The 12003-nt window shown below is 35.6% G+C and overlaps 1 protein-coding gene across 1 annotated transcript; it reads right to left on the bottom strand.

Moving 5' to 3' along the window:
• Nucleotides 1-316: 316 nt before the first annotated feature.
• On the bottom strand, nt 317-11787 carry LOC147306854 (uncharacterized). The gene is made up of 8 exons (XM_086274272.1): nt 11618-11787; nt 11238-11544; nt 7003-7117; nt 2039-2234; nt 1073-1444; nt 949-972; nt 729-835; nt 317-608 (listed from the first exon to the last, which is right to left on the bottom strand). The coding sequence occupies exons 1-8, from the start codon at nt 11664-11666 to the stop codon at nt 582-584; spliced, it is 1197 nt and encodes a 398-aa protein (XP_086130398.1). The 5' UTR covers nt 11667-11787; the 3' UTR covers nt 317-581.
• Between the last annotated feature and the right edge of the window lie 216 nt (nt 11788-12003).

The raw sequence follows: 12003 nt of genomic DNA, 5'->3' as shown, positions 1-12003 counted from the left end.
GAGTAAAATTAACCATCTTAAGAAGTTCTCCTGAGGTGAGATGTTTCAAGATTATGGGGGAGAAAATAGACGACTTCTCAGAAAACAGGCTAGTTGATGAAAAATACATTTTACAGTATCTCTGGAAAAACTTGAGATGTAAAACCAGAGAAAGGCGATGATATTCTTCACAAGTTTGATCAAATGACACATTATTATTCACCTGTCTCATCCTATCTTTTTCAAATTAAGTAATAGTGTTTGATATTATGATATGAAGACTGATTCACAGCTTTAAAAAGTATTTCCAGGGCAAACTACACAAGAACAACACAGCTTTAAAATAATCTAACGTACTTTTATTAAGAAGAAAATGAAGTTACAAACAGAAATCTCTTTGTGTCTAAAGAAAATTGACATCAGTCTATTTGAAAGGCAGTTATTAATTATATAAAGACAAATAAGCACATAAAAATCCACAGCAGAACTTGAACAGGCGATTAACAGTGTGCACTTTAACAATAGACTGTTTGTGAACAATATTTACAGAGAGCAAGGTAACTCATGTCCCAGAGTTATTTTTTGAGGCTTCAGCTCAGCTCTCAGTACTTCTGCTTTCCACCAAAACGCTGCAAAACATGGAAAGAACGCAGAGAGTAATAAGTTATTTGTGTTACTGTTATTATTATAGAGAGAGACAGTTTGTTTTTCAAGAACAGTTCATCAGAAGTGGTAAGATTTGGACAAACCTGAAGCTTCCACACCAAAAATCCAACGAAAGCTCCATAGGCACAGCTCTTGACAGTAAGCACGCTGTAGATGACCTTGAAATTTTGTGTAACTGTCAAATACTTCTCTGTAAAGGAGTAAAGAAGAAATATTCAGTGAAACAACACAGCTTCTATATTTTCTAAGTGATGATAATCATGCTAGAACTGATTCACTGAAGGAATAATCTGCAATATTTACCTCTTGACACAGACTTTTTCTCAGCTGTTTGAAAAAGAAGAAATTATTAGTCAACAGACAGAAATATGAACAGATTTGAACATATTAATATGAACAAAAAGATTAAGTTCCAGAAAAAAGTTACCCTGAACTCCTTTAATAATGCCTGAAGTATATATATATTGATTGCCAGTGCCATTGAAGAATTTGACAGTGCATTTAAAGACATTGTCAGGATTTTCCCATTGTTTGGCATAGACTCTCAGCCTGCTGGTGATTTTATACACGAGCTCGTCTTTGTCATTTTTTTCTTCACGTGCAGCTTCATCTGTTGCCACACCATCAGTGACTGTTTTCTCATTCAAATACCAATCCACTTTGACATGGTCAGGGTAGAAACCAGAGGCCACACAGACGAGGGTCTTCTTCCTTTTTTTGTCTTTGCTGTTTCTGCACTCATGTTCTGAAGGTCTCAGTATTTTTACTTCTTGTGGTGGAGTGACATCACGCCCTGACCCTGCAAGGACAAAGGACAAAGAAAAATCATATTAACACATATGACTAAAACTGCCTTTAGATCTACAACAAATGTTAGGGCACCCAAGTGTCATGCACATGCCAGGCAAACATAAACATTAACGCACAAAAACATGCAGGAGAACTTTTTTTCCCACACATATTAACACAAAGGATGAACTTAGATTACAAAACTTGCATTTTCTTTATTACAAAATTATTGTGGTGATCTTACCCAGAACTGTTAGCTTGGTTCCCTCTCCAAAATAAGGAGGATAAGTGCCAGAGCACAATGCCAAGTCACAGCCACAAAAACTCACAAGACTTAGAACACTTGGATTCACCTCAAGCATTTGTTAGTTCATACACAAAACGATTACTGCTATGTGCATTTCAAATCACTTTTTGATAAAACAAAACTGCACTTTTCTGCCAGCTGTTCCATAACACAAATATTCTCCCAGACTTTTCAAATATCACAGATTTTCTGACACATTCTGAGACATTTACTCATTAAAATGCAATTTAAGGGTTTACAGCATGGATGACGACATCTTTACATCTCTAAAAACAAGTATTTATGCACTATTCTTACCCAGTACTGTGAGTTTGGTGCCACTGCCAAAGTAAGCAGGGTCGTAGTTGTTCACACTGATAAACTGCTGTAGAAAAAACTGCTCTAGAAAGCTGCTGTCTGTCTTTGTTCTCTTTTTCAGTGCTAAACAACCTTTACACCCAAACATATAGAAAAGACCTGAGGCTTGTAGCATTATTAAGCAAATTTTGACCATGTAAGAGAATTAATTTTGGAAATGCACAAATCTAAAATAACAGACATTAAAACCAACTAATTTACAGAAGGATCCCAATGAATATTTCATCAGAAATTATTACGTTAATGTTAATCTTTGCACTCTTACCTAAAACAGTGAGTTTAGTTCCATCTCCAAAATAAGCTTCTGACTGGAAACTCACAGTATTTCACAGAGCTGATAAGAACTGAGTGTGAGAACAATATTCTGGGCGCAGAGCCAAACGTTTCATAGGCACAGTACTTTTACTGGAGAACACTGATAACACTTTTTTCTCCTGGCACAAGAAAACTTCTACATAAATTACTTTTAAACTTTAACGATTGCCCACTTTTTTCACTACCATAACATAAAGGTAAATAAATAAATGAAACATATACTAAATGTTGTCACTCAACCAACATATAAACACCATGAGAGTAAAGCCCAGCTGATTTTTGTTGGAAGTTTTCTTACCTAAAACAGTGAGTTTAGTTCCAGCTCCAAAGTAAGCCTCGTTGTAGGAGCACAGAGACTTTGTACTGTGACAAAAACCCTTTCTAGTGCCTCTCTTTAACTGTGCCACATGGAAATGATTCCAACTGTCAATTTTTTACATGTAAAGAATTTGACTTTAGCTAACTGAGTTTTTGGTGTGATTTTAAAGTTTTAGAGGCAGCTCAACAAAATCAGTCCTCAACTTTATTTAGTGAACTTTAAAATGTTTTCTTACCTAAAACAGTTAATTTTGTTCCTCCACCAAAGTGAGCCTCTGAAGCACCAGAGTCACAGTGCACCTGATCAGTGCTCAAAACAGCTCAACACATGCTGCTTCTGCTTTGTTTCTTAATTCTTTGCTTGCTTTTAATAAACTAAATGTTACTTTTCTTTAAGTTAAAAATCCCACATATGTTGCACTGCTCTTTTAAGTTTTTACAAATTTAATACGAAACAAAATGTTTGTTTTTTCAGGCAACACTTATTCTTTAATTGGTTTTATTTTGTAACATTTATAAGAATAAATTTTGATTCGTCACTTACCAAGAACAGTTAGTTTTGTTCCCTGCCCGAAATAAGCTTCATACTGACACAGCATTTAAACCTCAGAGCAAAAAGCCCTGAGCTGAGACTACAGAGACCTCAAATACAGTTTGTTTAATAATGACTCCAGTTGGGAATTTTAACATCTATTTGGATTAATGTCACCAAGACCTTACTGCAGACATACATATACTCATATATAGTTTTTATTTCTTACCTAAAACAGTTAATTTTGTTCCTCCACCAAAGTAAGCCACTGAAGCACCACCAGAGTCACAGTGAAGTTAATTAGTGCTCAAAACAGCCCAACATGCTGTTTCTACTTTGCATCTTCATTTTTTGGTCTCTTCATAAAATAATGAAGTTTCCTTTTACTTTTCTTTAAAGTAAAATGTCTAAATGTGCTGCACTCGTGTTTTATTGTTGTTGTTGTTTTTACAGGTTTAAATGCCAAACACCTTACTGAAACACTTTTGTCAGCTTTAACTAGTTTGACTATGTTTATGAGAATAAAATTTGATTTTTCACTTACCAAGAACAGTTAGTTTTGTTCCCTGCCCGAAATAAGCTTCGTTCTGACACAGCATTTAAACCTCAGAGCAAAAAGCCCAGAGCTGAGACTACAGAGACCTCAAATACAGTTTGTTCAATAATGACTCCAGTTGGGAAATTTTAACATCTATTTGGATTAATGTCACCAAGACCTTACTGCAGACATACATATACTCATATATAGTTTTTGTTTCTTACCTAAAACAGTTAATTTTGTTCCTCCACCAAAGTAAACCACTGAAGCAGCACCAGAGTCACAGTGAAGTTAATTAGTGCTCAAAACAGCCCAACATGCTGTTTCTACTTTGCATCTTCATTTTTTGGTTTCTTTATAAAAAAATAGTAAAGTTTCCTTTTACTTTTTTTTTTACTTTTTCTTTTAAATTAAAAACTCTAAATGTGCTTGACTGGTGGCGTTTTTTTGTTGTTGTTTTTACCAGTTTAAAAGCCAAACACCTTACTGAAACACTTTTGTCAGCTTTAACTAGTTTAACTATGTTTATGAAAAGACATTTAGATTTTTCACTTACCAAGAACAGTCAGTTTTGTTCCCTGGCCGAAATAAGCTTCATAATTGGCACAGTGTTTAAGCTTCTGAACAAAAAGCACTGAGCTCAGACTATAACGAGTCCAAGTACAGTAAGTTTGTTACCAAGCTGCTCATGTAAGAAAGTTTTTTATATTAGTTATTCCTCTGGCCCAAATCTTATTACAAACATTATATGTCATTTTTCTTTCTTACCTAAAACAGTTAATTTTGTTCCTCCACCGAAGAAAGCTTCATAACCACCAGTGGCACAGTGAACTTAATCTGTGCTCAAAACATCACGATGCTTCTTTCACTTTGCTTCTTTAAGCATTTAAGCTACTATTAAGAAAAGAAATCTGAAGCAACAGCTGCCCTTTAACATGTTTTAATTATTTCTGTGTTGAATTGATGTGAGAGAAAAGTTTTACTTACCAATAACAGTCAGTTTTGTTCCCTGACCGAAATAAGCTTCTCTATTGACACAGCGCTCAGGCTTAATGTCAAAAAGCACTCTAAACATCTGAGCTCCTTACATTTCTTTTTGCAGCTTCACCCTTGAACATCTTTATGCATTTATTAGATTATTTTCATGCTTTACTTACCTAATACAGTCAGTTTGGTTCCTTTTCCAAAGTAAGCAGGATTGCCCATGGTCACAGTGCAAAATACTCAGCATGAAACTCTTTCTCTACCACACTTCTCTTTGGGAATAATCTTTGCTCATACTTCTGCCAGCACTTTTACTAATCCTTTGAACAAATCGATATTCATCCAACACAGTAGAAAAAGTGAAATATTTACCTAAAACTGTCAATTTGGTTCCTTTTCCAAAGTAAGCAGGATTGCCAGTGTTCACAGTGCAACATACTCAGCATGAAACCCTTTTTGTTCCAGAATAACCTTTGACAAATGACTTTGATAATACTTCTGACAACACTAAGGCTCTAATCAAAATTGCATTTATCAAAACACAGAAATAAAGTGAAATATTTACCTAAAACTGTCAGTTTGGTTCCTTGGCCAAAGTAAGCTTCGTTAGCATTGTCACAGTGCAAAAACACTCAGCATGAAACTCTTTTTACGCCTGAGGGTTGTGTTTACTTATAATCCTGTCAATACTAAGCCTCTGATGAAAGGTACATTTTTCGGAACACGGAAATAAAGTGAAATATTTACCTAAAACTGTCAGTTTTGTTCCTTTTCCAAAGTAAGCTTCGCTGGTCTGTCACAGTGCAAAAACACTCAGCAAGAAACTGTTTTTGCACAAGAATTATCTCTGAGGATTGTCTTTACTAATAATCCTATCAGTACTAAGCTTCTGAAGAAAGGTACATTTATCAGAACACAGAAATAAAATGAAATATTTACCTAAAACTGTCAGTTTGGTTCCTTGGCCAAAGTAAGCAGGTTGGTTGTAGGTCACAGTGCAAAATACTCAGCATGAAACTGTTTTTGTATCCGAATCCTCTCTAAAGATAGTCTTCATGGATACCTCTGTTTATACTATGGTTATAGTTAAAGCCATATTTATCAAAAACTGTAGTAAAATGAAATATTTACCTAAAACTGTCAGCTTGGTTCCTTTGCCAAAGTAAGCAGGTTGGCCGGTGGTCACAGTGCAAAATACTCAGCATGAAACTCTTTTTGTATCAGAATAATTTTTGACAATAGTCTTTACTAATACTCCTGTCAATGCTAAGGCTCTAAACAAAGTTACAGTTCACAAAACGCTGCAGTAAAGTGGAATATTTACCTAAAACTGTCAGTTTGGTTCCTTGGCCAAAGTAAGCAGGTTGTGTGTTGGTCACAGTGCAAAATACTCAGCATGAAACTCTTTTTTCACCAGAATAACCTTTAGGTTACTATTAACAAACATTTATGTTAACACTGAGGCTGTAGCCAATGTCATATTTGTCAAAAAATGGAAGTAAAGTGGAATATTTACCTAAAACTGTCAGCTTGGTTCCTTGGCCAAAGTAAGCAGGATTATTGTAGGTCACAGTGCTTTGTTTTTAGCTCAATATTTTAGATTTTTATGAGAATAGAATTTTCCTTCACTGTCAAACCAGCATTTACACCAATTTCTGTGTAATAGGACGAATCAAAGTTTTGAGATATCCAACTTACCTAAAACAGTGAGTTTTGTTCCTTTTCCAAAGTAAGCTTCAGCTCCAGAGTCACGCTGTAGGCCTCCTCTGCCAAAAACTCTCAAAACTTTCCAGAAACATCCAGTTTACACATATTCTAATAATCCAGGTGATCTTTAAACACTTTAAACATGGAGGGTGATCTTTACAATGACCAAATTTGTTTTGTGTTTGTTGAGATAACAATGCAAACATCCAACTGCTGCAAATATGAATTGCAAGTCTTTAAAAACTTATTTCCCATTAAAATTTCTTCTTAGGAATAGGTTTTCACTACCAAAGTGTTCCTCCATCCCAGACACCTTCAGATTAGTGATTTTTCCGCTCTAACGACGTTTTAAGTTGCATGTAGCAGTCTTCACAATGCATTTTAATGGGAGGAGGTTTTTGTACGACGGCTCTATGGGATTGTATCACCGTGGCCCCCTGTCCCCACGGTGAAAAAGCATCACACAAAAACCTTGCGTCTTTTTTGTTCTCTCCTCTCTCCTTCCCCCACCCCGCTTCTCCCTATCTCAGCCTCCATCTCTGTCTGCCTGTGAGCGCAGCTGTGCAGGTCGGGCTGACTGACGGCTGAACGCGCTCCAACCTGACTGCTGCTATTTCTGTGACAGCTAAGAAAAGAAGCAGGAAGGGAGGGCAGAAAAAACACAAAGAGACTTTTTTATTTGTGTTTGTAGTTGCTCAGAGGAGGTGACATCTCTGGTGGTCACAGCGCTTTATCCAATCAGTTATTGGCAAGCAAGATGAGAAATACTATAAATGGATGCTCACGCATTTTGGTAACTGTAACCTTCAGATAAGACCCCGCATAGAATGCTATAAAAGCATGGTATGCAAAACAACCAAGCACTAAGTATTTGATACCAGTAATACCAGTAAATTAAAATCTCATTGTTTCTGGATGAACTTCTGCTGTCTAGTCGAGTTCATAAGAGTAAATTTGTCACATAAATGATATAGTTTGTATAACTGAAAGGACATTTTGACAAATTATAACATAATATTGGATTGTGTGGATATAGAATCATAGAAATAAAAGAGCAAAGGTTATTATTCTGAAGTGAATTGTAAGATAATAGTTATAGTCAAGAACACAATGAGCCATTTCATAATAATATAAAATTGTATGTAGATACTGATGTAAAAAATATTTATTTGATATATTTTACACAACATAAGTTTGAGCTAACTAAAGTAATCACATACTGAGTAACGTAGTTATGTCCTTAAAACGGTATTTATGTCTAAATATATTTATTTAGTTACATTTGCTCCACTGCAAATTAGCCTGGGCTATACTTACCTTATAATACCTTACATTTCAATTATTCTTATTCAAATTTCTAATTTATTGCTAACTTTTATGATGTATTTTGGAACATTCCAGAACTTAATTATATATTCAAACATCCCATCAGTTCAGTGTGTAAAAGCTGATGTATATTTACATGTTTGACATTTAAGGATGAGTAAATAATTAGCAGCACAAGAATTGTTCTCATGTTTAAACCTAAAATTTCATTAAGAACAGACTTAATAGTGCAAACTATAAGCATTTTATGAGAGCATGTGTACAGTAGCTATAATATTTAGTATAAATTGCACTTTATTTGGATTAATTGTTATCCCATATAAATCCAGTAGAGGTCAGTGTGTGATAATCTTCTGAACTTGATCCAATCAAACCGAACACACCAAAATAAATAAATGAATGAAGTAGAAACTAAAGCACGTGGATGTTGATAACAAACTGTTTGTGAGGATAATACTGAATGTAGTAAAATATCTTTACTGTACCAACACCTGCTCACTTATCTGAACAGATCAGCGTTGTGGTGATGCAGGGACATGACTGAACTGTGAAATGGCAGTTCTTGTACTTTATGTGTATTTATAAAGGTTATTTATTTGTTTTTTTATAAAAATGATTGTATCTGTTCATGTCATATTGGTATTTCCTTTAAATTCATTTTAAGGGACCATCAGAGTTAAACACATAATCATTCCTATTTATCCATCTTCCCCAACTCGTCGTGTTTTTTTCATTGAGGTTGTTGTTTAGCTGCTCAGGCTTCCTGAACCACTGTGCTATACTAGAAGCACAGTAATACAGAGCCGTGTCTCCAGCCCCAACGAGGTGTATCTTCAGGGTGGATTCAAGCACGGAAGGCCGAGACATGGTGTACTGTGAATTTTTAAAAGGAGCTTCAATATTCCAAGAATCTTTACTAAGAGAATATGTCACTAACTCCAGTTTCCCACTGCTGCTTTGTCTGTACCAGTACATGTAGTAATAGTCACTGTCATCTTGTTTACAATCCAGGGTCACATTTGCGGTTCCTTCATAGCTGAAAATAAACTGAGGCTGATCAATTTTAACACCCCGGGAGAAATCTGGAAACAAAGAGACAAATCAACAAATTAAGTGAAAAAATATGATGGGGAATTACCAGAGATATTACAGTTATCTAATATAAGTATAAATGTTCTTACCAGTGAATATAAAAAGCACAAATGGGAGGAAATTCATTTTTACAGTTATTAAATTATTTCAAATAAAATATATCTTTCTGCATTTGTATTTCTAACAGGCTGAGCAGGCACAGCACTGATGCAACTTATTGAACTGCTGCAGTTAAAGCTTCTGAAACAAGATGTCATCAACCCACAGTTTTTCATACAGACAATCTGAAGGGGTTCATTTTTACAGCAACCATATCCCAGTGGCCACCAAGCCAACTGCAGCTTAATTTAATTTCTTCAGCGTAATGAGACAGTGCTGCTTGCAGGACTCAAGGGGGCAGTTTTTATCACTAACCACTGTATCTGCTAACTACATAGACTGCACTTATGTTAATTCTCTTCCCTTTTTTGTATCCTGTATTGGATAAATTGTGCATCTGCGTACAGAGTGAGGGCAGATGGTGATGCAAAGCTGGGATTTACAAAAAAGCTATTATCTCCAATAACGACTGCATGGTCTAATCGCTTTTGTTGCAAACACACAGAAGTTCTTGTTCAGGGATGTCAAACATGAGGCCCTGATCCCACAATTGTCGTGGTGAAGACTCTGTTATGCTCCATTGGATGGCTTTGAAAAATGTGAAACAATGCTGACAGATTTCTGTCGTTACATTTCATTGATCTGATATCAAAAATAAATCCATGTAAATGTTCTAGAATTTCTACATATTTCTACATACATTTGAAGAGCTGAAGTCTGTTCTATTTTCAAAGGAGCTTGCAAAGAAAAGCGTCTGGACTTCTTTAAGTCTGTTCTATTTTAAACTTATGTTTCCACCAGGACAAAGGTGCTCTGACTTTTACAACCAAACAAGCCACAGCCCCTTCCTGCTTTATGCCATCTGTGACAGACAGGGTGGTTATGTGTATCAGTGTCTGGTCTGTGTGTATCACTGTGACTGGCAGCACAGTAATAGGTGCTGCTGTCATTGATATGCAGCTCAGTTATTTGTAGAGAGAAGAGGTTTTTGGATGCATCGAGAAATGACTCTAAGCGTCCCACAGGTTTATCATATTCTTTTACAAGGAACTCGATTGGAGCTCCGTGGTGGTTCTGTCTGTACCAGAGCATGGTGTAGCCACTCATGCTGAACCCTGAACCCATTTTGCACTCCAGCATCAATGTTCTCCCTGGGTCAGACGTTTGATCTTCAGACTGAAGAACAACAACAGTCAGACCTAGAAGCCATGGTAGAAAACACAGAGAAAAAAAGTGAATTTACTCAGATTTGTCACTTATTAGGCAGTAAATAAAGTGTGAGTAAATACACAGCCAACACACCCACCAGAGTGAATAAAAAACGAGAGGTAAATAACTGCGACAACCATGTTAGTATTGAGCTGTCTCCAGTGAAATGATGCAGCTGTTGCAACATCACTGTATTCAGTACAAAAGCATCATGAGGTCACACGACCACGTGATTTGGGGGACGTATCATCTACAATTTTCTTCAATACGACCATTTTGAAAACAATGTTGACATATATTTATTGACATTTAATTGATTGTGTAGGTGTACATATTTAATCCTAACAAACCAAAGGTAATGGAAACAATCATTTTTTTAAAAAGTAATGTAATGTTCAATATTACTGCTTTATATATTGAGAATCTTGTCTTATTACCTCATGAAAGTTTTGCTTAAAAAGTCTTTATTATGTCACCCTTATGATGTTTTGGTTTAGGACTACTTCCACAGTTGAAAAACTCCTTTGCAAACACTTTTTGTCTAAATAATTAGAGTAATAAATCATTCTTTAAAAACAGCTCATTGCATCAAAACCAGTGTGCATCAAGTCTGTCGAGTCTAAGTAGCCAGAAGTTATAAGATCACACGAACTTTAATATATTTTACTGTTTATTAATATTAAAGCAGACATACAAAAAGCAACAACATTGGAACAGAAACAGCTAGATTAGCATTGTTGTACTGTGAAGCACATATTTTATAGAGAAAAAAAATAGAAAAAGTTTTTCACATAAAAAGACTAAAGCTGAAATTAACTTAAATGTAGTTAAACTGGGAAATTTGTTACATATGTATAGGTACATTACACTTCATAAAGAATACATAGATTTGTTATACCCCAATGTTGCCCTGATAAAAAGATGAACAGTTTCAACGTCCAAAAAGAAAAAACATTATGCCACTGTCATTAGTTTTCTATCAGAGGTTTTTAGTATAGCAGGGATATGAAACACATCACTGTGTGCTGGCAGCACAGAAATACACAGCTGAGTCTGACAGATTAAGGTTTTTGATGATCAGAGAGCCTTTCACTGTGTTGTTTCTTTTTATCTCAAACCGGTCTGTGAACTGGCTCTCATAGTTTGGTTCACCCATAAGCACTGTGTACCCAATGAGGCTCATCGCCTGATCACTCTGCTTGTGCTGGTACCACAGCATTACTTGTAAGCTGTTGCCATCATGACTGCAGTTAATCCTGAGCTCCTCAGTCCCTTTGTTCACAACTTGAGCAGACGACTGTTCAAAGGTAACACTCTCCACTTTTCCTGTGAGAAAAACAAAGTGAGGTGAATTTGAGCATTGCAATTCAACAAAAAAAGACAAAACTGTTAAGCTTACTTGTAAGGACCACGAGTATAAATCCAAATGTGTACAGAGCTGGAGGCATTCTAGAAAGTAAACCTAAATGTAGATATGTGAAATCACACAATAAACTGCTTTCACAGCAAAATTACAAAACTAACATCTCTGCGGTGAAACATTTACATGCCGCTTGTGTCTAACAAACCTATACATGTTATATCCTCTCTCTTCTTTACACCACACCCCTTCATTCCTGCCTCCTTAAAACTGCTCACGTGTCCCTTGATGCACATGTTCCTTCGTGGCCATTGAAAATTATTTACTGATTTTGAAAATAATTTAAAGAATATGAGAAATATCATCCAAAAGGTGCAAATCCAGCTTGTAGTAGCAAATAATTAAATGGCATAATTTTATTTTAT

This window comes from Aulonocara sp. 'chitande type north' Nkhata Bay, linkage group LG19 (assembly GCF_057382095.1).
Source record: "Aulonocara sp. 'chitande type north' Nkhata Bay isolate Kocher_YH1m ecotype deep benthic linkage group LG19, A_spYH_male_GT1.1, whole genome shotgun sequence".
NCBI lineage: Eukaryota > Metazoa > Chordata > Actinopteri > Cichliformes > Cichlidae > Aulonocara > Aulonocara sp. 'chitande type north' Nkhata Bay.
This window is presented reverse-complemented; position numbering and strand designations above follow the sequence as displayed.

Bases quoted from the DNA above. Each gene is read 5' to 3' on its own strand.
- LOC147306854 (XM_086274272.1), bottom strand. From the start codon at position 11,666: ATGCCTCCAGCTCTGTACACATTTGGATTTATACTCGTGGTCCTTACA. The intron at 7,118-11,237 runs GTGATGTGTTTC...TTCTTTTCTTAG, and splicing joins TTCTGTGCTGCCAGCACACA to CTGTCACAGAAATAGCAGCA. The intron at 609-728 runs GTTTGTCCAAAT...CATGTTTTGCAG, and splicing joins TTTTGGTGTGGAAGCTTCAG to CGTTTTGGTGGAAAGCAGAA.